This window comes from Anabrus simplex, chromosome 3, assembly GCF_040414725.1.
Source record: "Anabrus simplex isolate iqAnaSimp1 chromosome 3, ASM4041472v1, whole genome shotgun sequence".
NCBI lineage: Eukaryota > Metazoa > Arthropoda > Insecta > Orthoptera > Tettigoniidae > Anabrus > Anabrus simplex.
In genome coordinates, this window is record NC_090267.1 from 332,034,237 (window position 1) to 332,061,607 (window position 27,371).

A 27,371-nucleotide genomic window follows, 5' to 3' on the forward strand; every position below is an offset into this window, starting at 1 on the left:
TAATTTTGGCGGTAAATACGGCGTATTACTGGCCAATGGTGATGTTTGACATATGCGGCAAGATATTAATATGGTAATGCGAGATATATTGGGTTAGTGGTACACGAATACAATGAAATACATCGTAGATCTCGTATATGGGTTACCGTAAACTGTCTTCATATTAAATATCCAAATAAGAAATAAAAGAAGGGAAACTTGTTGTCTTCATAGAGAATATATCAACGTTGTACTGAATATTATTTGAAGTTTGGTGTCGAGAATGTATTTAATTCATAGAACAATTTCATAATTTAAATCTCTACCACAATTAAATAAAATAGGTTACCAAATGCATTCCTATGGAATTTTTGATATCTGATTGGATATTAGTAAAACCATAAATCATGTTAGGTATAATTTTTAATTTGAACTACGATTATAATAATTCTTTACACGATACCTACATTTAATTTTTTAAGATGTTATTTGAATATTTTAACCAAATGACATGGTCAAGGTGACCAATATTTCTCATTTAATGAACTATATATATTTGAAATAGCTGTTTTGAGCTGATATATATTTGGAACTTACTTGCGATTGCTAACATTATAACACCAGAAGAAACGCGTGATAGTGACAGAATATCAGTTTAATAATGATGAAAATAAGCATTTTTTTTAAAAAAAAAAAAAAGAAAGAAACAAGAACTGATGGACTCAGATTTAGCATATTTATTATGAAGTTTACTAGGACTTAGGGACTTAGATTTATTTTTTAACCCAAAAATGTTATACTACGTCTTCTATAGATAGAATATGTACTTTCAGTTTATGTAATTAAGAGAATTTATCCTTTATTTTTGTGATGCGCATAATTGATGCTAGAGGAATAGTTGAATCAGATTGAAGATAGATTAAATTTGAATTTTTTTTATAGAGAGGAGGAAGATAATTGTTGTTGATAAATATTATCAGATTTTCTTTTATGATTCTAGAATCATGAAATAAATTATAGATTATCCAATTTAGATGTTATTATTTTAGGAGAAAGGTTAATTTCATCATGATATAAATAATTTTGAATTAATTCATTTAAAAAAATATTTTATTTATTTTCTTTTCTTTTCTTCGAATGATTGGACTTGGAAAACTTGATATTGATTCTGGATGATGAGTGGTATCGATCGTAATTTATTAAAAAGGAAATGTGGTGTCTCAGTTAATCTCACGTAAAAATAGTACAGTTCACATATACAATTTAATTATCCCTGAGAGGTGTCGCGTGGCAATTTAAGGATTATCATACTAATAAATGTGATAGGAGAAATGAAGGTTACGACATTGCTTAAATTCTATGATCCGGTAACTGTTTATACAAAGAATATTAGAAGCGAGAATAGCTACCGACACTTAGCATCATTTTATTATATGCATGCATCCATTTAATGATCTGTAGAAGTGATGGATGGTTGAGGGGAAAATTGATAGGTCGCCCAATATGGTGCAAGAAAGAAACCCCCTCAGGATGGTGCAGTAGGGAAGTGTTTGGTTACAGCAGACAGGAAATGGTTGTGAACTTGGACCCCAGAAGACTGCTGAAGGTGGAAATGGGCAGGGTAGAGAGGAATCACAGAGACCAAGCACAAGACATCACCAGTGGAAAGAGAGGAGACAGAAGAAATGGCAGTGTCAGCAGTCAGCTGTCGGTGAATGCAGACACTCTGGTGAGTCAAAGAAATTCCAGTGTTAATGAAATGAGTAAAGAGACACAAGCGGACCAGAGTGAAGAAAAAAATGGAGGTGAAGTGGAAGGAAGAGAGATAATTTGACTGGGAAGTGATCCAGCCTACCCTATCAAGGGGAATACAGATAGGAGTGTAGAGAGAAGACAGGCATTAAATAAGGGAAGATCGATAATTCTGAAAGATTTATGGGGGGTAGAAAGGGTTCCAACTTGGAGAAGGGGAAAGAGGGAGCGGACAAGAAAGACAAGGAAGATGAGAGGGCTGAGGAGGGCTTACAAGGGAGAATAACGAGAAGCAAGGCAAGCAGTGGAGAAACATACAAGCAGAGGGGGGGGGGGGTCAGGGGGGACAGGAGAAATAAATAACTATATATGTCGATAGGCTTGCTGAACATCGAGAGGTTAATGGGGAAGTTGGGAAACAGAGAAATTGTGGCATTAATAAAAAATGTTGATATAATTTCTCTAGTGGAGTCTTGGTTAGGGCAAGGAGTAGAAATCGAATGGTATAGATATAGAGTAGTAAGTGTGATAAGGAAAAAAATAGGAAAGATGGGGAGGAACCAAGTGAGAATACTAGTTTTAATAAGAAACAAGGTGGCCAAGAAATTAGAAAGAATCCAGAGTGAGGTATACAGGGTGGTATGGTTAAGAATAAATGTGGGAAGAAGAGATCATGAGACAATTGTGAAGTGGAACTGGGAAACGATACAAGTGCCACAAAATGCAAAATGCGTTTTTTTCGCTAAAAGTGATCTATGTGCCATCACCAATAATATGGAAAAGGATATAAGTTGAACCAACCACCCTTTGTAGTTCAAACTCTGTCCGATAGATGGAGCCTGATACAAGTCCAACGGCATTTGTTGTAGGGAGTGATACAAGTGCCAGCTCGCTCTGTGGAACTGTTTGCGCGCCAACGAGTTGTTTACTTGCAGAAAGTTAGCAAAATGCAAGCTGCGAATGGTGGGACAAAAGCAAAACAACGGATTGTTAACAGAAAACGTCGCATTCATGGACGTCCTTATGTTAATGGCAAAGGTGAAATGAAACCAGGGAAACTTCCGCCTCCATCTACGGTATGTATGATATATTTTTTCCGTCTGCAGCCATGCATGTAGGTTATGTATACATTCACGACTGCTAACAAAATTAAATTTCAATAAACCTCTCTCCCATTTAAATTAGATTATCGTGATCACCTTAACTAAATTAAGATTTCATGATTATAATCCTCATTTGCTTGTTACAGGCGAGCTGCAAGTGTAAATACAAGTGCCGAGACCTGTCGCAGGAGGAGAAAGAACGACTCTTCTTAGAATTTTACGAGCTTTCTAATGAGCAACAGAGAACATACCTCATGCATTGCATAGACATTGTGAACATTGCTAGAAGGCGACATGGAACTTATTCGGATCCCAGCGAAAGCAAGCGACAAGCGACTATGTGTTATTCAGTTCCGAGTGGAAACGGTCTTGTCGAGGTATGTGCGAAAACATTTAAAAAAATTTTTGGTGTGTCCAACAGAAGGATAAAAACATTGAATATGAAGAAGAAATTGGGCAACAGCGCCTACAATGATCAAAGAGGAAGAAACCCTTTGTCTCACATCCATAAGGTGAAGTATACTGAGGAAGACCATAACCTCGTTCGCGAGCACATACAGTCATTTCCGAAAGAGGAGAGCCATTATGGAAGGAATGCTAGTAGCAAGCTGTATCTGAGTGCTGATTTAAATGTCAATCGCATGTATCATGCATTCCAGCTCAAATATCCTGAATCCCAGGTGCAGTACAAGTATTATCAAGGAGTTTTAAAGAACGATTTTCCGAATGTGTCATTTGGTAAGCCTAAAACTGACACATGCCGTACCTGTGATCATATGCATATTCAACTTAAAGCTTCTCCAGCTACAAAGACTGCAATAGAAAAGCAACTTGAATTACATCAACGTAAGGCTGAGAAAACACTTTCTTTACTAAGCAAAGATAGACATGCATCACAGATGCCTTTAAGTGACATGTTATGTGTATCCATGGACCTGCAGCAAGTTCTTTTCACACCAACCTTAACACATAGTGCTATGTTCTATTCAAGGCAGCTCTCAAATTTCAATTTGTGTGTTAATATTGGCGATACTGGTGATAGCTACATGTGCATGTGGCACGAGGGTATAGCAGGTCGCGGAGGCAACGAAATTGCTTCATGTCTCTTCCGTGTTCTCACATCCCATAACACTACTAAGACGAGACTGACACTGTGGTGTGATAACTGCGCCGGACAAAACAAAAATCGAATGATTTTAATGGTACTAGTGTACCTAGCAACACAAAAGCAGTTTGAGTACATAGATATGAAATTTCTTGTCAGTGGCCACAGTTATATGCCATGTGATCGGGATTTCGGTGTGATCGAGAAACGTAAGAAAGTGTGTAAAGCTATGGTGCCGGAGGATCTCCATAACATTGTTAGGTCGGCCAGGATTAAGAAACCTTTCAAAGTAATAGCTATGCAAAGTAGCGACTTCCTGGATTTTGCTTCTAAGGCCGATGAGTTCCTGAATACTACGAAGGTACAAATAAGTAAGGTTTCATGGATTCAGGTTTCCTCCACTACTCCCACGACTATCAAAACTAAGCGCACATTCAATGCTATGGAAGAGTGGACAACACACAAAGTTCTAAAAAAAGGGAAGAAAGTGCAAGACATTTTAACTTTGAAGTTCAGCCCTTCCAATTCTGGCAGCAAAATTTCAGCAGAGAAAAAAAAAGATCTTCTGGCAATGCTGGAATATATGGATCCAAAGTATCATGACTTTTATAAAGAACTTTGTAAGTGAGAAATGCTGGGAACCTTTGTTACGAAATGTTATGAATGAACGATATTAGACCTACTTTGCTCTCTCATATTTTTGTCATCAGTTGCATAGTATAGTATGTTCTTTAATAAATTCCGTTCAACATAATAATATTGTCATTGTCGATATCATGCTCCCTGCTCCTCACACTTGTATCACTTTCTAAAGACATTTTGCATGGCACTTATATCTTTCCCGAAAACTGTACATTTGTTGCACTTCTGTGTCTCAATGAGCAGGACTGTACTACACTGTTCTATATCATTATCTTTCTTTTAACCTAAATAATACCTGGAAATTGTCAAAATGTAGTAAAACATATTAGTTTCAACGTAATATAGTTTTCCTTAATTTCCCACGATTTTTGATTTTGGCACATATATCGTTTCCCAGTTCCACTTCACAATTTGTTTGGCCCTCCTATACAATCATCCAAAAGACTCAGTATATGCGAATAAATATTTTTTTGAGGAACTGATTGAGGAAATAAATATGATTAAAGGGTTGTATGAAGAAGATGGAATGATTTTAATGGGTGATTGGAATGCAAGAGTTAGCAATAGAGTGCCGGGCTATGGGAGAGATAATACGGAAGTTAGGGGTTGCCGAAGGAGGAGTAAAGATAAAGGTTTAAATAGCTATGGGGAAAGGCTGCTGGAGTTATGTGCACTAGAAGATTTGTATATTTTAAACGGGTGTATGAAGGGAGATTGTAAGAGGGAATTGACATACATTACAATGAATGGGGGGAGTGTAGTGGATATAGAAATAAGCTTGGAGATAGCCTTAAGGAGAGCGGTAAGTTTTGAAGTGTTAGAGTATGGGGTGACAGAACATATGCCAATAAAGATAAAACTGAGAAGAGAGATAGAAGAAGAGCAGGGAGGAGTGAGAAAAAGAAGGGTGGGACAAAAGGCCGAGGGGTGGAATTATGATTGGAATGAGACAACGAGAGAGAAACTAAGGTTTGAACTTAGGGAGTGGGGAGAAATATTAAGGGTGGGACTTGAAGGGACATTGGAAGGTAATGACATAGATGGGGTGTTAGAGTTAATAGAACTTCCAGTGTGGACGGTGGGGAGGAGAGTTAAGAGAAGGGAAGGTGTAAAAAAGAATAGCGGGACTGGGTGGTTTGACGAGGAATGTAGCAGAAAAAGAGAGGTTGTATTGAGAGCTCTAGCAGAGTTTAGGAAGGTAGGGGAACAAGGGACGAGAGAGGAATATTGTAAATTAAGAAGAGAATACAAGGGTGTGTTGAGTGAGAAAAAAAGAGGGTGGAAGGAGGCAGAAGCAGAAAGAATAAATGGATACTGTAGGGAAAATAGAACAGAGAAGATCTGGGAGTCTCTAAATAAGATGAGGAGAGCGAGACCAATGGAGAAGGGGAAAAGCATAAGGGAGGAAGATTGGGTGGAATATTTTAAGAGGCTTTTAGGAGGGGAGGATAACTGGTATAGAGAGATGGGAAAGATATATTACGATCAGATATTAGATGAGAAGATTACAGGGCAGGAAGTCATTAGGGTATTAAATAATGCAAGGCCTAAGGCAGCAGGGGGTGTGAATGGCATTACTAATAGTGTGTGGAGGGAAGTACAAGCCAATGAAGCGATGTTGTGGGGGATATTAAAATTCTTTGACAGGTTGTTTGAAAATGCTGAATATCCGAGTGAATGGAGAAAGGGGGTATTATGCCCAATTTATAAAAATAGAGGGGTTAGATTTGATCCAAATAATTATAGAGGAAGAACATTGCTAGATGCCTTGTCTAAGGTATACACAAAAATCTTGGCTAATAGGACAAAGAATTGGGTGGAGCAGTATGGTAGGATATCAGAGTTTCAGAATGGACTCAGGAAAGGAAGAAATATGGTCGATAATATGCTGCTTGTGATGCTTGTTGTTTTAAGGGGCCAAACATCGAAGGTCATCGGCCCGTCAATAATATGTGGATACTGGATACATTGACTACAAAATATGTAAAGATAGCAGGGCACAAATTATTGTAGCGGCAGTAGATTTGGAAAAAGCTTTTGATACAGTAAGCAGGGAGGCACTATTTACAAGATTAAGGGAGATAGGATTATTGAAGAAAATGAGAGGGGCAATTGAAATAATTCATGAGAAGGTATTGGTGATGATCAAATTACAGCGAGGAGGGTTGAGTAAGTGTATTGAGTCAAAGATAGGTGCGAGACAAAGATGTAAGCTATCTCCGATATTATTTATATTATTTATATTATTTATAAGTAATATATTAGAGAGTCATGGAGGAGAGAGATGGCAATGTCAATGAATAGGGAAGAAAGAAGTTCCGGGTTTGCTATTTGCAGACAATTTATTGATCCTAGCACTGATGGCAAGTGGTTTGCAAAGAGGGTTAGATGAGGTAGTAGATTATGCCAGGAGATGGTCTCTTAGAGTAAATGTGAGAAAGACACAGATAATGATTTGTAGGAAAAGGAGAAATAGGAAGGAAAAGAAAGTCTGGATGGTAAATCATATGGAAATTACACCAGTAGAAAAAATAGAATATTTAGGAGTAACAATAAGTAATAAGGGGTCGTGTAAAGAACAGTGTAGGAGGACCAAATTAAAGGGAAGAAGAGTGCTTGCAGCAGTAAGGGTATTAGAAAATAAATTCCCAGATACAATATACAGAACATGGTGTTTCAATCACTGGTCAAGAGTAAAATGTTATTTGGGGTGGAAACATTGGGATGGGAAGAGGATAGGGTGGAATTAAACCAAGTAGTGGCAAAATTCGATAAGATTATGATGGGACTACCAAACTGCATGGCAAATGCGGGGGCTAGATTCGTTTGCAAAGAGTCTATGGAGGTAGAAATGGTAAAGAGGGTGATAAAGTATTGGATAAGGTTGGAGGAAGGGAAGAGAGGGAAATTAATACAGGAAGCTTATAGATTTCAGAAAGAAATGGAGAATGAAGGATATTGGGTGAATAAGTGTAAGAAAAGGTTGTTAAAACTAGGCTTGGGGAAGTATGGGAGTGTTAAGTGGAGGGAGAGGAAGGAATGGATTTGGGAAATGATAAAGGAGAGAATATTAGATATAGAGAGGCAGAATCTAATAATGGAATGTAGGAATAGAGGATCTCTATCAGTGTTAAAACAAACTGACAGAAGTAACTAACCCAAAACCAGATTTTGAAGGGAAAAAGCAAAGAGAGGCTTGTATTGGTTGTTAGGGGTACCAAAAAATAGGGGATGGGTAGGAAGGGAAAGTAAGGATAGATGTGCATTGTGTGGGAGGGGTGGGTGGATTTACATATATTTAACCACTGCAAAGCTTTGGATGAGGTGAAAAAGAAATTGCTTAATAAAAAGGAAGTGGAGAAGTTAGATAAAGTTTATAAGATGACATCATGGTTGTACAGAGAGTGGGAGAGGGGAACAAATATTTCAAAATGTTTGAACGTGGTTAGAGCAGGATTTATAAAGAAATTGAGTGAATAAAAGAAGGAGATAAGAGGGATGAAAGGTGAAAGAGATAGGTATAATTGATTGAATTATGAAAAATTATAGAACTGATGTGAAATGTAAAAATAAAAGTTTGTAAGAGTAATAATATGATAAAGGCAATAGTGTGAAAATGAAGAGAAAGACAGTATGGGTAGAACTATGAAAAGAAAGAGTGATCAGAGCACGAGATTTGAATGATGAACTGTTTGTATGTGTGTAGTGTAAGTCTATGTAGAATATAGTGATGAGAGGAACAGAGAATGAGATTTGAAAGATGGACTGTTTGATGTGTGTAGTGTAAGTCTATGTAGAATAGGTAAATAGGAAAAAAGGAGTGTGGCCAAGTAGTTAGTTTAGTTAGTTGTAGAGGTAGCATCTTGCATGTGGAGCTGGCTATCCGCTCATGTGTGAGATGCTACATAGTAGATTTAGTAGAAAATTAGCAGAGTTGAGTAGTTGGTCAATTTCTTTATTACCTTATAGCGATGGTGTATGTATTATGGTTGGCAATACAGATAATGTAATGAAATATCATGCTTGTAAATATCATGATACTAGAATTCCTACAAAAACTTGCATTTCAAAGTTGATGAAAAAGTGGCACAAGCAGGTTCAGTTTGTGATGTACAGAGCAAGTGGGAAAAGACATGTTTTAACTGAAGATAAACTTGGAGATATTCGGGCACCATTAGAAGAAAGTCCCAAAAAAATGAATCATCTAGCACAGAAAATGAACATATCCATGGGGTCGAATTACAAAGTGACCAGACTGTTTAAATTTCAACCATATAAAAGAAGGTTTGTGCAGGAACTTCACCAGACAGATTTCACTACAGGAATAAGGTTCTTTGGTTTTGCAGAAGTGTGTGCCACAATTAATTACCTTCATATTTTACTTTCTGATAACGCATCAATTTCTTTATTACCTTATACCGATGGTGTATGTACTATGGTTGGCAATAAAGATAATGTAACGAAATACCATGCTTGTAAATATCCTGATACCAGACAGATCCATGTCACAGATCAGTCGGTTGTGACTGGTTAATGTTCTCTAACTTGTCGTGTAGTTCATCTTGATTGGGCAGATGGCACCTCATGTAATGATGGATTGCCAGCATTTCTTTCTAACTTATCTTTCATTCGTTTGCTCTCTGATCTGGAGACAATAATGGCTTGGGGTAAAAAGATGGAGGCGCTGGGCTACGAGATGATTCTCATCTCTTTCAACTGGTATTTTAAAAAGATTCATAATTTACCCAGTATGACTCTCTGTTTTGAATCAATGTATATGATTACTTAGAATCTATGGATTCTATTCCTTCAAGCTTCAGGTATTTATCTTATTTTCCTATCATTGGCTTGCCATAGTTATGCTGTTTTAGTGTGCAGAGAGATCCCTGTTCTTAGCATTATTTTATTTATTTGCTGCAGACTTATTTCAGTGTCCTTCCTTTTCTTCATGTCTGTTTGTTATGTATTTGTTCCTACGTAGGGGCGAAAGGTAACACTGGTCCTTTTCATCCGCATGTGTGATGAGTTTGTTTGTAGTTTCTGATGGGAGACCTTTTATATTCTCTTCAGCTTCAACGTCTGGCTTAAGTTTATGTTCTGTAATATGGTTTAACGCTGATGCTGTACGATTCATGTTTGCCTTTATGTGTGATATGAACATGTCATGTAGCGTGTGTGTTGTCATTTGGTTATGGTGTTGACTGGGTGAGCCTGACCTATATTGCGGTGACTCAGATATCTTATCTGTGCTCTCAGATCAAGCTCATAAGCCATCGACTGACTCTTGGCATGCTGTTACGGTTCTTATCATAATGTGTCTTGATACTATATTATTTATTCTACTTTGCATATTTGGTCTCTGCGTGTGCGCATGTGTTTGTGTAGGTGTTGTGTGATTATAGGATATGTGTTATTTTTCAGTGCCTTATGGATGTTGCTTTTATCATAATTATTATAATTTTATCTTACTATTGTTCGCAGCTTGCTCAGCCAATCTATTTGCATATTTCGGGATCTTACTCTCAATCCTACTTGTTTCATTTGACTCATGTATATTTGCTTCTGTAACTATGGCAACTTCTCTTAACCTCTTTGTGTTCCCTATTTATTCTTTTTTCTGCCAGCTTTGCTTCACTGGTGTTTTGATTTCTGGGGGATACAGTCTCTTTAGAGATTGTTGGGAGCGATGTTCCTTTTTAAATAATTGATTTACGCCTTGTCTTATCTGGGGAGCTGTAATGATATATTTTTGTTTTCCTTGTGTGAAAGCTGCTACTTTCACCTCTTATTGACATCTTATCCTTGAGAAAGAAATGCTTTGCATCGAATTTTAATTACCACTGTCTGGAAATAATTTAATACAACTGTGTCACTTTTCATGATACCTCTGTTGCGATGGTATAAAATTTCATGAGATTGAGTTTAACGAGTCATCATAAGTTATGTTTTTCATTTCTGTGTGGACGTATAACTTATGTAATAGGAATTAATTGAGGGATGTTCCACCATTCAACGCAATATATAATACATAATATTTATTAAGTGAAAACCAGTTTTGATTCCCTTGGAATCATCATCAGTTCACAGTAAATAAATAAAACAAAAGATCTGAACAACAATCAACGTGAAATCTGCCTTTAAATATATTTACAATGGTTGACATGGGTGATATGACATAAAATACATTAATAATTACAGAACGTCCTAGGATCCAGGTCACAAATGACTACAGCGCGTTTGTACAATGTTGAACAGAGCTTTAAGATAATGCATAAAAACTTGAAGTTTGAAGAATACTGTGAGGTTCTGATTTTTTACTGTGTATATAAGAAACATATGTTAAAATGTTCAAATATTTGGAGTTGAATCGTCGATGGAGGGTAAAAACGTGTATCAAACTTTACGATCTTGTAAAGTGCCTATGTTAATTCTCAAGACATTATCTAGGTAGAAGAGCCCAACAACAGATCACTCCGCCACTCTCTCACATCCCCTCCACACCACAGACAATCCAAAGAAAGTCACTGTCCTCCCGCCTCTCTCAAAGCCAGCAATAAGCTCCACGCAGACACAGACGAACAGTGCACCTCCCACTTTTCTGGCGACAGGTTAATGAGAGCGAGGAATAAGGGAATACGTATGTAATATCTGCAAGTTATTGAAGATACCAAATGAATAAATGGTCACTAGGATAAGTATAAATAACAATATTGGGTGCCACCTGCAAAACAATTGCAGGAATAATGAATTCTGTAGAGCAATGAGCAACTCCCTCTCCCAAGGCGACGGTCATCAGGCTGACGAAGCTCCAGACTTACTTTACAACCTTACCTGTTGCTGTTTACCCCTGAAATTAAATTTGGGTAGCATGCCAGGTTCATCCTCACTCCACCAATAAAATATTTACCACGAGTTTCACTACAACAATTTTCTCCCTAAACAATATTAAAGTAAAACATAAACCAACAATTCTCATCACGTGATGAAAGCAGTATAAACCTACACAAACAACATCTACAAACTATACACCACAACTGTACATAATTCTGAAGGCTAAGCTTCAAACTGATTATCCTACTGGTATGAAGACTGTCCCTTCCTAACCTTAAATACATTAGCACAATGGCATCATCAGCATGTACTCTTACCACATGTCATAACTGTACAAAAAATAAACCCAGCCACCTCACTATACTCTGTTACTAAGCCATAAACATCCACAAAGTAAAATGTCTGCTGCGGGATTAATAAATAACGACAAGCATGTCATATTATTCAAGGAAGGAGCAAGTAATAAACACTTCGGCTACATTGTAATTAGTTCTGTGCACAACATATTGCCTCCAAATTACACATATAACAGACTGCGCACAATGTGCATTTCCTCGGCGAGGAATCCATAGCCTTATTCACAAAAGAACACCATGTAGCATCTTCCACCAACCTCTCACCGGGAATGTGAATTAAGGAGTAATGCACTTGTCATGACTCAGTAATTGTGCAGTAATGCACCCGTGAAGAACTTGTACAGCAAAGACTTCGCAGTGGCAATCATCTTCAACAGCAACCTCAGTATCAGTGATCAGTAGGCCTAACCGCAAATAAAAAATAAACTTGTAGCACGCACGCACAATATGTTTTGTCCATCACTCCATAACAAGCAAGCTGAGAAACTTGTTGCACGCGCACACATATATAGGCTCATTCCATGTGGCGTAGCATCTACTAAAATCCACAGGGAACAACACTACCACTGCCACATCTTCAAGCATCTCTTGGTCAATGCAACCTTGTTTGAAATCAGAGCTTACAGATTGGTTACCAAGCTGCCGATCCGCAAATGGCGAACTTGCACGTTTGTCCACATTGATGAAAGGAGGAAGTATAATAAACAGTGTTCGTGGAAGGATTGATCAAAACAAACAGAAATGGTTGAAACGATCGGATGCAAACCCTCACAGGTTAATAAAAATTATTGGTGGAACATCCCTCATTTAATTCCTATTATTAAAGAGTCAAATGACTTGATTGTGATAAAGCTACCCTCATGGATTGTTGATGTGAGTATCCGTCCCCCTGTATCTCCCCATTTTGTTTGTTTTGTGCCCACATTTTTATTCTTTTGCCAATCTTATGTTAATAAACCTTATTCATCTTTAATTGATCTCTGCTTTGGGTACATGCCTTTTATACTTTATTTCTCTAGTCTAAGAGGCCTGGATTCAGCTCCTGGCAGTTTCTAGCCAGTTTCAACCTGTCCACAGCAATAGGTAGGTAGGTAGATAGGTAGGTAGGTGGGTGGTGTAAGTGTTTACAATGGAAATTTGGATCCATGGCTACTGTTTATGTCTGACGAGGGATGGTTTCACCTTCTTTTTTGGACATGCAAATTCTCAAAATGTGCCATTGGGTAGTACTGAGAACTCGCATATTATATGAGAAGTGCCATTGCATCCCATAGAAATAGATATGTGGAGTGCGGTAAATGTCCTTGGATAATTGGGCCTATATTTTTTGATGACTCTGTGAATTCAAAAGTGTACGTCAGAACAACTTTGTGTGCAATTTTTAATGAACTGACACAGGAAGAAAAGTATTCTGCATATTTTCAGCAGGATGATGCTGCAGTCATTCTGTTCTTAAAATAGAAACTCTTTATGTCTGATTTTTGCAATTATACCTGGATTTATTCAATGATATCCTTTATTTACAGGGTTAACATTAAACCCTAAATGATTAAAAATTCAATTTACAACTATATTTGTAGGGGTAAATTTAACATTCTTCCCTGATGACCAGATAATTAGTACAGCAGTCTAGCCTAAGCAAGCAATGGGAACGGACGTGCTGAGTTGAATGTGCCGGTAGAGTGGAGTTGAGTAAGAGTGGGGAGTGATTGGTATAGAACAATATCGGGTTTTTATCGGAAGATGGCAGGGAAGAATGAAGAAGGAAACAACCAAAGGAAAGGAAGGTAAAGTGGAGATGGGATTGAAGGGCAAAATGCTGTTGGTGGCAGCAGTGATCACTGTGCTGCTGGTTGTTGAGGGCATGGAAGTAAATCCCGGCCCAAATAATAGGGGCAACATGAGCTGGGAGGACCTAGAAGTCATAAGGAAGGTGGTAAAAGAGGTAGGGGAAGAAGTCTGGCCGTTTGAACAGATAAAAAAGATGATACAGGAGCAAGTTAAGGAGTACGAAAATGAAGCAATGGATTCAGGAAAACATGAAATAAAATAAGACTAAAGTGTAAAACAATGAGAGAGAAATTGTGTTACTAAGAGAGAAAATAAAAAATATGGAAGAGGAGGTGTCGAATCTGAAGAAAGAAATAGAAGCCAGCAGTTAAGAACATACGTGAAAATGCATATTTATATATTGCGCCGTTCCCGCGTCCAGGCATGGACGCAAGAGATCCAGGCTAGCTCTACGTACAACATTGATTCGATGGCTAAGATCTATGGGTTATGAGTTCCGTAAGAGAAAAACGCTCTGGTCGGTTAATGGCAAATTCTAACCAACGTTGGAAGACGTCTCTTACCCGTTACCAGTTAGATACCATATCCATATTAGTCATTAGAGAAATCGTTGTAGACTTAAGATAATACGGTCTTACATCTAACACTTATTCTAGGAAGACATAGAAAGAGTAATGAGGTTCTAATACCCCACATTTAATAAACTATTAAGTCAGGCAATAGAGGGAAATTCAACTTAAATTCAATCGAATGAATATTTCTTGAGGTAAATAACTCTGTATTATTCTTAAGGTCGATGTTCATCGCCCAATGTTTCCAGAAAGTCATGTCATCTGACCTCTACTGAATCATTAATTCACAGTACAGTGTCGTGACCTCGTTATATCAAAGATAAGAATGGTTGAACCTATGAAGTTACCGTAATATAAACGCATTCTAGAGCTCCATCACTCCACTTTATACGTCCTTTGGTCCCTCAAAACCATAGAATATTAGAAACAAATTATTGTACAACACTAGGGAATTATTTATAAAATTAATGGTTTCATTCATAGGCAATTCACCTAATAAGTTTGGTAATATTGAATTAAATTAATATAAATGAAATTAAAACATTCAAGTGAATGGTATTGACAAGAAATAAATAATAAAATCAATAACTTTAAAAGTGTTGGATGCATCCATTAAAATAAGAAATAAAGAAATTATATCAGTTACTATTTACAATGTCTCCGATTAAACTTTCTTGAGAAAAATAAAGAACGCATTTGGAATCGTCAAGTAAGTATTCAGATAAGAATTGGAGTCTATGTTGCCTTGATATCAGTTATTCTTCGAATAAATGTGAAATTCAGTTCATTAATACCTACTCCCTACTCATTAAAATGATACATGTTATTTAAGTTACACTAAATGTTTGTATCCATACAGGTTAAAATTTTCAATGAAAATCATCACAATACTTCTCATGACCTGGATTGACTAGTACACTCTCATATGCCTTGCCGTTTAAATATCATATTCATATGTTTAACTGCCTCTTAGTCACTCATATTTCCTTGTGTTATTCACCGTAAGTTAAGCTATGTCCACTAGAAGTCGTAATCACCCTCAAAATAATGTTATCGTAAGATTTAAATTATAGACTTAAGATAATATGATAAATATTAATTTAAGTGTGTATTTGGTTGTAAGAAACGTCATCACACATATCCTACTAAGTTATTATCAAACATACTACCAGTGCAAAATCTAGTTGGTTGAAGACACTATCTTCGACTAAAAATCCTTGTATGAATATATATGCCACCAGTGATCTGTCTAGTAGCTTGAATATTATCCGAAATAAGGTTATAAACTGTGAGAGTTGTCGAAATTATCCAAAATAATTCAGTGAAGGCCTAAGTACAACCATGCCTACCTGCATGATTATTCCGATGATCTCAACATGGATAATAGCACTACCCATCAGCGTCTAGATCATATCCTAAACTACGTGATACTGCACAAGATTAAGAACTACCGTTTGGAATTGGCAAAGATTCACTGACAATCTCAGAAAACATCACTTGAAAATCACTTCATCTCACCTGTGACAACTATGACTATTCACTCGAAGAAAAATAAATAAATATGACCATCATAAGTCACTATCACCCTTATACCATTTCTATAATATGTCAATTATCACTCATACTTCACGTATAATAAATCTCTCACTACATTATATATATATCAATTCATTAAACTGCACGCAAGATGTGCCACGACATTCTTAAAATATCACCTTACTTCCTACCGTCATAGTGTCAAATTTAACATTATAACTCTGAGCAGTACAATGCCTTATCCCTTCATAAACACTTCCTATATACGATCTCGTACCATGTGACCTTAATTATATTAGTAAACACTTGTATTAATACCAACTTCACACTTTACTCTTCACTGATAATAATAATAACACTAATCATTTACTCTCACATATCACTGGAAACATTACGATCGGAATAGCACTTGGTGACCACGCCTACTAATGGATCTGACGTTACACATAGATGAGTACCTACTTCCTACAACCTCACCTAGACGTTTGTCTACGCACTGTCTTCGCACGGAAGTACACATATCAACATTTAATTATAAAAAAGTAATGTTCTCTTACTTACGAAAACGACTCAGATAATGGACTTAGCTTGTCTTAAGGTGGTTTCGATGTCTTCTCATCTCCGGTCAACTGAGATTAGGATCTCGTCATCTGATTCCTTCACGAGTGATCGGGTTCACCGTAGCTCCTCACATCTGATTACTGGTCATCTGGGCTGATCAACATCGTATCGCCTCATCTAGGTCCAAGTAGCGTTGCCTTGCTTCTTTACAGGTTCATAATGGAGTCTCGTATGTATGGAACAGAGCAACAACAAAATATGTGATTCATTGCAGTCATTCTTCAGTTAATATATCTCTTGGGAAGCTTAAATTGTGTAGGTTCTGTTATGGTACAGTTTAGTTCAATATGACAGCTTCAAATCGGCTAGGATAATTGCTAAGTATTTGTTCTGTTTGGAAAATGAAGTTCACTCCTCTATGTTTTTGTTAGTGCAAGTGCACTCGTCAGCTGATCAGTACGTATGCTTTCTACTATTGAGCGGTATCCGATAAATTTATATATACTCTGCGTCAATTCGTAACGTATCTTTATTATAATCTGGGTAATCTCCTTTTTATTGTATTTTAAATTTCGTGCAGCGATTAGATCTTGATAATAGGTGTTATGCGTATAGCCGCAAATTATATTTTCTTCTAAATTACGCTGTTTGTTTCAGATAAGTAGATTCTTTCAATCTAGTTCGATGGCTTTTTTTTTTTCAATAATAGGTTTAAATAATGTCCATTTGTCATTCTTTTCCTGCGCCTTCTAGACATGGTTCTTTCCGTAACCAACCGATGAAAATAACTACATTTCCGTCCGTATTGACATTAAATGCTTTCACATTAACATCTTAATCGCTGGGACTCCATATTTGTTCCCACCAGCTCGCATAAAGAACTGTGAAACGGCACAATATGGTGTGCAGAAAGAAAAAGGAGAAGCTAAAGTGGGCATAATTTGCAAAGTGGTGGATGTCATCCAGAATCAAATGAAAATTAATTTCAGCGAAGTCGATATAGATGATGCTGGAAGAGTATGTAAGGTGAGGAGGCACAGACCTGTAAAATTGAAGCTGTTATCCACATTGATGGCAGGCATAGTGGCAAGAAACGCCTGAAATTTGCAGAGTGATAAAATTTGGATCAAGAGGGATATGGGTAGAGAGGGATTAAGTTGAAATGGGTAACATGAAGTGGCAAGGGAGAGTGTTGTAACCAAGGTAGGCACAGCTCAGCAGGTTTTGTTTTGCCGGAAGGTAAATCATTCTTTATGCCGTGTTGCCTGATACTGTTCTCCAAATAGAAGTTTAAATTTTGTTTTTGTTTTGCCATTGTTTAGTTGCCTTGCTTTTATGTTATTATGCATCTTTGTATCTACAAGTTATTTAAAAATTTTGTTTTATTATGTTAGTTTTATTATGTTAGTTTTGTGACGTATTGCCATGGCTATTTAATCTCCAATAGGAGTTGACCAGGGGCCATTTTGCCATGGTGACGATTATTTTATTCTAATTTATCTTATTTTAATTGTTTGTTTATTTAATTGAATCTAACTGCTCTTTAGGAGGTATATATTTGTGTTGTTGTGCTGATTTGATTGTAAGGGCTGATGACATTATTTTCTCCATATATGATTGAATTGGTCTAGTACTGTAAGATCTGGAGATAAATAAATAAATAATTAGCACAGATTTATTTCACCCTAGATCAGCTGCCCTAACTTACTTAAATTACTATATTTGGGGAATCCTCAATGACAAAGTTTACTAGAATAATCCTCATACTATAGGAACTGAAGGCCAAAATAACACATCCAATATAGTATATTACTGAAGCGGAATTACTGAAAGTAGCAAATAATCTGTTCAAAAGAATATGAGGGATGTCTTGCTGCAAAAGGAGATAATTTTCAACAGTATCTAAAATAAATGGTATCTCTATACATGCTGGTAGTAATGAAACGTTCTCCCTGCTACAAGCACGACACACAAACCCAACAAATCTAAGTACGCAACTTTCACATACATTAATCCATTTATCCATCAGATAGCCAACCCCCTTAAGAAACATGATGTCAACATCGCTTTCAAAAGACAGAACACAAATCAGAACATATTTTGTAACCAAAACTCTGTCAACCTAAAAAAGAACCGCTACGCAGGTTCAGGTATTTACAGACTCAGTTGTACATAATATAATTGTTCGTACATCGGACAAACTAGCCGGCACTTCCAAACTTAATATTTAGAACACTTCAACACCTAAAAACATAATAAATTTTCCACAATGAGTATCCACATGAGGGACACTGGCCACCACTTCACCACAATAGAATAAGATTTAAAAACCATAAAAAGAATTGAGAAAGGCAGACTAATGACCAAATTTGAGAACCTATACATCTTTCTAGATAACACTTCAATAAAGACAAAAACCTCAATGATGTAATAGATTTAAAAAGCCCCCTTTATGATCAAATTCCCATTTTGCTTCAGATAATGAATTTTCAAGACAACAACTTTTCTAAAATCTTTAATACCACATCAACTAACTCTCCCAACACATTGAAAGACACCCCCTCCCCCCCTTCTTCAATCAATCAATCAATCAATCAATACTGATCTGCATTTAGGGCAGTCGCCCAGGTGGTAGATTCCCTATCTGTTGCTTTCCTAGCCTTTTCCAAAATGATTTCAAAGAAATTGGAAATTTATTGAACATCTCCCTTGGTAAGTTATTCCAATCCCTAACTCCCCTTCCTATAAATGAATATTTGCCCCAGTTTGTCTTCTTGAATTCCAACTTTATCTTCATATTGTGATCTTTCCTACTTTTATAGACGCCATTCAAACCTATTCGTCTACTAATGTCATTCCACGCCATCTCTCCGCTGACAGCTCGGAACATACCACTTAGTCGAGCAGCTCTTCTTCTTTCTCTCAATTCTTCCCAACCCAAACATTGCAACATTTTTGTAACGCTACTCTTTTGTCGGAAATCACCCAGAACAAATCGAGCTGCTTTTCTTTGGATTTTTTCCAGTTCTTGAATCAGGTAATCCTGGTGAGGGTCCCATACACTGGAACCATACTCTAGTTGGGGTCTTACCAGATACTTATATGCCCTCTCCTTTACATCCTTACTACAACCCCTAAACACCCTCATAACCATGTGCAGAGATCGGTACCCTTTATTTACAATCCCATTTATGTGATTACCCCAATGAAGATCTTTCCTTATATTAACACCTAGATACTTACAATGATCCCCAAAAGGAACTTTCACCCCATCAACGCAGTAATTAAAACTGAGAGGACTTTTCCTATTTGTGAAACTCACAACCTGACTTTTAGCCCCGTTTATCAACATACCATTGCCTGCTGTCCATCTCACAATATTTTCGAGGTCACGTTGCAGTTGCTCACAATCTTGTAACTTATTTATCACTCTATAGAGAATAACATCATCCGCAAAAAGCCTTACATCCGATTCCACTCCTTTACTCATATCATTTCCATATGTAAGAAAACATAAAGGTCCGATAACACTGCCCTGAGAAACTCCCCTCTCAACTATTACAGGGTCAGACAAAGCTTCACCTACTCTAACTCTCTGCGATCTATTTTCTAGAAATATAGCAACCCATTCAGTCACTCTTTTGTCTAGTCCAATTGCACTCATTTTTGCCAGTAGTCTCCCATGATCCACCCTTTCAAATGCTTTAGACATGTCAATCGCGATACAGTCCATTTGACCCCCAGAATCCAAGATATCTGCTATATCTTGCTGGAATCCTACAAGTTGAGCTTCAGTGGAATAACCTTTCCTAAAACCGAATTGCCTTCCCACCAACTCCCCCCTATGCAATGACAGCAAGCCCATAACTCCTCCCTCCCAAGCACTTCCCCCTCCACTACAACCTCATGGATACAATATGAGAAGTAAGAACCATAAGACCTTCAAAAACACAACAACACCCAACACAAATAAATAACATCTCAACTGCATATAGAATATAGACATCAACACTATCCACGTAATTTTCGAGACCATACACCCCCCCCTCCCTCTTTTTTCAATCTCAATACCATACAACCAACACTCCCAACACGCCCCTCCACTCTACCTCCCACCTTTCCACCAACTCTCCTCTGTGCGTGAACATCAAGCCCATAGCTCCCCCCTCCCTCCTCCACCAACACATGCGCGAAGTACTGGATTAGCTTCCTTCATAGTCAGTCAACACTTACCCCAAACAAGTAGCTTCTCAGCGGCATATCGGGTATATAATACTAACATTTACTCTTCTTTACTTATCTAGATATTTTCTTTTAAACACCAATTTAATAATAATATCTCGATTACAGATAACTTCCACTCCATCCACCACAGCTTTTAACAACACGCTAGCATCCAGCACACACCGGCACCAACATGGCATGCCACTACAGCTCCACTTCACAGACAGATTTGAAGATGACTCGTCCTAGCCGTGACACTCCGACTCGGTCATAGTGTACTTTCACATTTGATCCCTCCACTGCGGATTACGCCAAATATAAACTCCATTCTATTTCACTAGGCCAGCATCACAAACCAAAATTTCGTCCCGATGTTCTTCATGTTTTCAATTACGACAATACCTCCGTTTAATGACTCATCAACCATTCTCACGCTGGTATTTTTCACATAGCATTCAAAGTTATCAAGAAGTTAAGAAAACTCAGTTTAAGAGAGTGATTCTAACCCTGCAACATGTTCCATGAAAATACCATTATCAATAAATAACGGCCATCATTATTGCCATTCACAATGCACCATGTACTTAACGACCTTTCTTTTCAACTACACCGAAATTATACCCAAACATTATGACACGCAATCAAATTTCCTTCCACGCCAGCCAAATTCACCGTTGCTTATGGAGCCATATTCACAAACCCGGGACTTCAACCAGACAGCTTTCAGTATGACTTCTCTCCTAATGGAGCCTCATTTGGCAATCTCAAAAAATGTTGGAATATTTTTCCTAGCATTCCAAATAATTATGAACTGAAGTCAAACCACTGCTGCATATTACTGTGTAGTTGCCTTGTCAGTACTGTGATCATCAACCAATGGCAGAAATTAATGTTATGCGCATTGGTGCCAGTCATTTGTATCCTTTCCTTTCTCCCCAAACTGCTCCCATGTTAATATATATTATAAGTTTTGTAATTTCCTAAATTTTCCAATAAAGTAGCATCAATGATTCATGTCAGACCACCACTGCTGGACACTGTTAAAATGCCCTGTGGTTTTATACATTGGTGCAGACTACTTGTATCTTTTATCTTAGACTGCCCCCATGTAAATATGTTAATATAATCCTTTTTAACTCCATATTATTAATGAACATTGTTTTTCTCACTGAAATTTTAGTAACATTTTCCTAACATTTCTGATAGTGTAACATCAATATTTCATACGGACCACTGCTGCTGGACACTGTTAAATACTCTGTGGTCTTACCTATTGGTGCCAGTCACTTATCTTTCCCTTAGACTGCCCCCATGTAAATATGTTAAGTTACCCTTTGTAAGACATGCCCTAACATTTTGACGCTGTCATCCTTCACAACTGTAATTTACAGCCAACGGCTGATATGTTGGTATCCATATTATCACTGAACATTGTTTTTCTCATTGACTATCCCTACTGTAATATGTCAATATCATTTCTTAGTTATTACAATTTAATTACAAATCAGGTACCTTTGATTTATGCCTTGAGGTAGTACTGTGACTGATGATGCTTTCAATGAAGGCAAAACATGTCTCATATGGAAATAAAGATAAATTCGTAATTGTTTAAAATTTTAATATATTGAATAGGTAATATTATAAACTAACTAGCTGATGTACCCGTGCTTCGCTACGGAATTCTACATTGTATACAGAATTCTATGTTAAGTAGTGTACACCTTGTGAGCAAGATTGTATTATATTGCATAGCAACGTTACCCTAGAAACGCGACGGGGAAGTCACCAAACGTCTTTTCTCATATGAAGACTGGGTTAGGGAATTTTCATTGTGATGGTAGGTCTGCTTGCCTACTTTTATTGCTATTTGTTTTACGTCGCACCGACACAGATAAGTCTTACGGCGACGATGGGGTAGGAAATGCCTAGGAAGTGGAAGGAAGCAGCCGCGGCCTTAATTAAGGTACAGCCCCGGCATTTGCCTGGTGTGAAAATGGGAAACCACGGAAAACCATCTTCAGGGCTGCCGACAGTGGGGATCGAACCCACTATCTACCGATTACTGGATACTGGGCTCACTTAAGCGACCGCAGCTATCGAGCTCGATTGCTTGCCTACTATCAGTCACAATCAGGATGGGGAGTTTTCATTATAATGGGAGACACTCTCCACCTGCTTTTTTACATTCTCAGAAAGACTGCCTTAGTGGTTTTCCCAAGTGAAATGAACATGGGTCATTACAATGACGTCAGTAGGAATGGCATGATTAAAAGCAATATGAAATACTCTATCAAATGAAAAACCACGCATTTTCTCACTTTTAACGAACAGTACTACACTGCCGATCTAACAGTCCAAAGTTCCAGAGCTGGAATGGCCAAGCCGCACAGCCTTGATTTGTCGGGGAGGGGATCGAATAGCGGGGAGTCCCAGGTGGACAAATCTATGCCCTTTCTCTAATCTCTTTCCTAGAAGTACCCGTTGAGTCGGAAAATCTTATTTCACTACAATGGTGGCGGAAAAATCTAACTGACTTGGAGGCAAATTTTTCCTCCAAACCAGAGGAGAAAACCCCTCTTCACTGCTAATTTAGAACAAAATGAATGTAGCATTTAATAAAAGTGAAGAGGAAGACGCTTTTCTTAAGTAACGTCTCTTTTCAGGGTTGAATTTTGAATGATTTAGTGAACTGTAGTGCTATAATTTGGAATAGGCCTAAATTGTAATTCTAGACCAGGTCATGCTACTATTACTAAGTGAGCCTCTGCCAAATCTGCACACTGCTCATTCAAAACAGTGCGTCAGAGTAGGGAACGAATAGCTGGAATACTATGATGAACCAGTGTGTTACGTACCAGCAGTATCAGACAATGTATGAACCAGAAGAATGGCATGCTAAAGAAAAAAAAGTTTTCTAACTCCCCAGCTCTTTCCCGCCAATACTGAGTCAGGCTGTTATACTCGGTACGCAAGAGTAATCCCATCTATCGGAGTTGAGGGCACGATAAGAGGCAAAGAACATCACAACAAACAATGGTCAATGTAATGTTATTGTAGATCAATGTTATGCGCTTTCGATATTGTAGGCCTTCGCATTTAGTTTTCTTCCGACTCTGAAATACTACTCTTATCACAGTTGGTACGGTAAAACTGAATAAAACCTAAATGATCGGAAATTGTATTCTCTATAACTTTTTTTATGTAGTACTTTTCTATAGGAGCCATAACGAAGGTATTTAAAAATTAAATTTTAGGCGCCTACCACTAAACTACTAAACTACCATTTCACCCAGGTTCAGTAAAATTGTTTATAGCTTAGACTACAGTTCTTTCTTCCCCGACTCTCTATACCGATTTTCATTAAATTCTGTTCACCCATTTTCTCGTGGCTCGGCGTTGATGTGGACTTAGCAACAAAAATCGAAATTAATGAATATCAGTGTTATCATAGCCGGTACGGTAAAATTGTATAAGACATAAATGATCGGAAATTTAATTCTATGTAACTTTAGTTATGTAGTGTTTATCGACAGGACCACTTAAAATATAAATATTTGAGAATTAAAGTTTAGGCCTTCCCCTAAACTACCATTTCACTCAGCGTGAATAAAATGATTTATAGCCTAGATTGTAGCGGCTCATCCTCCGACTTTACATACCGATTTTCATTAAATCCTCTTCAGCCGTTTTCAAGTGATGCGTGTACATACATACAGACAGACAGACAGACAGACAGACAGACAGAAATTACGGAAAAGAAAAAAGTGCATTTCCTTGTTACTGTGGACATGAACGATACAGAAATACCTTTTTTTTTCAAATTCTGAGCAATGTACAGACAAAACTCTTATTTTATATATATAGATTAGCATCCTACATGAAGGAGCAAATGTCAGCCAAGGGCTGAATGATACGGAAGTTTCCTCATAAAATGAGAGCAGTGTATATATGCCTCAATATTAACAGTAACAAAGATATAAGACGTCAGGCACACAATAAGTACACTTGATGAATGACTGTAAAATCTGCTCTCTTTTCTTTCAGGACCAGTAAACTCATTGTTATCTGCCAAAGTGTTTCGCCCAATTGGTCGCCTCACATATGGAATTTACCTGACTCATCTGGTAGTGCTAATGTACAATAATGCTACACTGAGAACAGCACCTTACCTCACTACCTATTATTTGGTGAGTATCAAGGGTACCAGCTTGAACATATTGGGAGGGCCCACGCAAGCCTGGATCCTATCCACTTTCTTAGGCTTGGTTTTCAATTTCAATCTGTGGGTTTTGCCATCATCCCGATAAACTTGCTAACAGGAAACACCCAAAAGAAATAGATAAGAGACAAAGAAATGAGGCGTCTAGTATCAAAACCGGCCAAATCACAAAATTTACGAAAATGAGTTAAGGTTATCAATTTGAAGTAGAAGTATAGCACTATCAGGTGAAACAAGAATATGCTTTAAAATCGTCCATGTCTTCATGTTATAGAGCACTAAATTCTCGGTCGTGCAACATAATTGGCCAAGTCATGCAGCCAGTGAATTCAAAACCGGCCAAGTCAAGGAACGAGCGACAATCTTTATGATGTAGCATTATTGTCTGGAACCTTGTGTTGTTACATTAAGCAACAATGTGATAATATCAATAGGCAAAATCGTTCCTTGTAATGTATATTCTTTGAAGTCATAATATTTTGTCTTTTGTTCGTTTGCAACACTGATTTACGTATTCGCGGGCTTCTCACCGTCATTGGCGCCAAAGCAATCCTATTTCCGGTGTGCTCGTATTTTGTCATTGTGTGCTGTAACGTGGATATTGTTCCAAGTGGTGAACTGAAAAATTTACTTTCATACCTTGTGCCACATAATGGAAACATCAATAAATGAATCCCCCAGAAAGAGAACAAGAGATACGTCACAGTGGAAATCACAACAACAAAAACGAGAGCGGTAAAAATAATATTTCATTTTATTTTACTACAGATTATCGAAGTTTCTCGTTCGATTCTTGAAGCAGTTAGGTTGATTTTAGGTTGTTGTCTTTTCAGAAATTAGCCTCGCAGAACTGTCAAACCTAAAATATGGGTTTCTATGCTTCATTTTTCGAGATTAAAAAAGAATTCAAATGAACACATTTGAGAAGAAAAGAAGATGATCTAACTATGCATGTTTGTGTGAGTGTGTGTTCTAACTCACATTAAAAACCATAGCAATAATAATAATAATAATAATATAGCGTCAGAAATCTTCCAGCACTGCAGTTTTACAAAACTGTAATATTAGCAAGTGAAACAGCTTACGTTGGTCATGAGAGTTCCAACACCGTCTCTGAAGTCTGCATCAATAGTCCACGAGAAATGCCTGATATTGTATTATAAATGAGAGCAAATTGAAGACTTTCAACAACAATATTACTTAGTATGTTTGAACAGTACCTATCTTAATAATGATTCTATTAACATAAGAGACTATTATTGACAATCATTTTATTTTACAGTGTTCAAGATCTAAGTAAACTATAAACTTTTAGTGAGAGAAATCCTATTTTGTATTCTCCTCAGCTTTATGATGTTCTTCTTCGTTTATTATTATCTCATTTATGCTGAAATGCTTTTTTTACTTGCAATAAAGAAAAGTAATTAAAATGTCAATTTATTTTCATTTAATTGCCTTTTTTCACAAGCGTTTGGAATTTGAAAAGAATACAGTTTTACAAAAACAGACTAAAATTGTACAAAATTGCAACAAAAACGGCCAAGTCAAAATTTAAATTAACAAAAAAGATGGGTTAATTATGAGTTAGATTTCTTAAAACAGCGGAACTTAAATATTAAACCATTAAGGATATAACTTTGAAAAGAAAATCTTTTCTGACCATCATTGCTTTGTCTCTACAGGTTTTTCATCCATATTGAAAAATATGCCTTGAGTGACTTGGCTGGTTTTGATACTAGATGCCTCAAATGTATTTATTTCTACTTCCCTTATTTGGAGGCTGCCAAAAAGATAAAGCTTACATAAAAAGTGGTGACAACTTACAAAGGTATTTTAATTGTTTTATGATTCGCTTTACATCACTGCAGGTTTATATAGGTATAATAAAGTGCAGACTTGTTTGCTTGTAAATAATATTCAGTTTATATTTTTACAGAGAAAGCTGACTCGCATATCTCTATCCTAGGACTGAAGTCATTAGCTACAAAACCCACACTCAAGATTTTGACTCATCACAATAAATGTTCAAGATTGCAAGCTGGTTTTGTACTTAGAAATCATTGTTGACCTCAGGTAGATTTTTTTGTCTTCTCAGACTCAAGAAGGATCTTTCTGTTGTAGAAGCTGGTACAGGGATTACTAGTAGGAGTTGAACGAACTTCCAACAACTCTGGAAGCATGGTCATCATTTCTGAGTTTTTTCTGAAGAACGTCAACCACACATCCCAATCTCAGAATGCTTTTGCAGCAATAAATCAGCAGTACACCTGGACTTCCTCTTTTAATAGGTTGAGTGGTGTGATAACCAGTATCTCATCAAGGCAGCTTGTATTCAAATCCCAGCAAGCGCATGTGGGACATTTTAATTCACATCCCTCTAGTTCAAATTCCATGTAAAAGACAAAGTCTCTTAGCTATGATCATGACATCAACACTCATATAACTTTTTTTTTTTTTCGATATACTAACTATAACACTTGGAACACTATGAGATACAGTACTTGTAAAATACACACTTAGGGCACCAGAACATACCTGCAAAAAATACTTAATAATAGAAGTCATGTTTTGTTCTATAAGAACATCCTCAGATTCTATGAAATCACTTCTTTTTCCATGCGTATACATCTACAACATTGTTTATGTTTTGTAACCTTGTCAATAATTGTGAACTGGTGATATTATGAACAAGTGTGACAA

The 27,371-nt window shown here is 37.1% G+C and overlaps 1 protein-coding gene across 1 annotated transcript in view; it reads left to right on the top strand.

The window, feature by feature from the left end:
* The window catches only part of LOC136866797 (nose resistant to fluoxetine protein 6), a 117,755-nt gene extending 90,687 nt beyond the window's left edge, over nucleotides 1-27,068 (top strand). The window contains exons 12-13 of the mRNA XM_068226848.1: nucleotides 24,497-24,639; nucleotides 26,793-27,068. Of these exons, the coding sequence (XP_068082949.1) occupies nucleotides 24,497-24,639; nucleotides 26,793-27,068 (419 nt within the window). The remainder of the gene's footprint in view (nucleotides 1-24,496; nucleotides 24,640-26,792) is intronic.
* The last annotated feature ends 303 nt before the right edge of the window (nucleotides 27,069-27,371 follow it).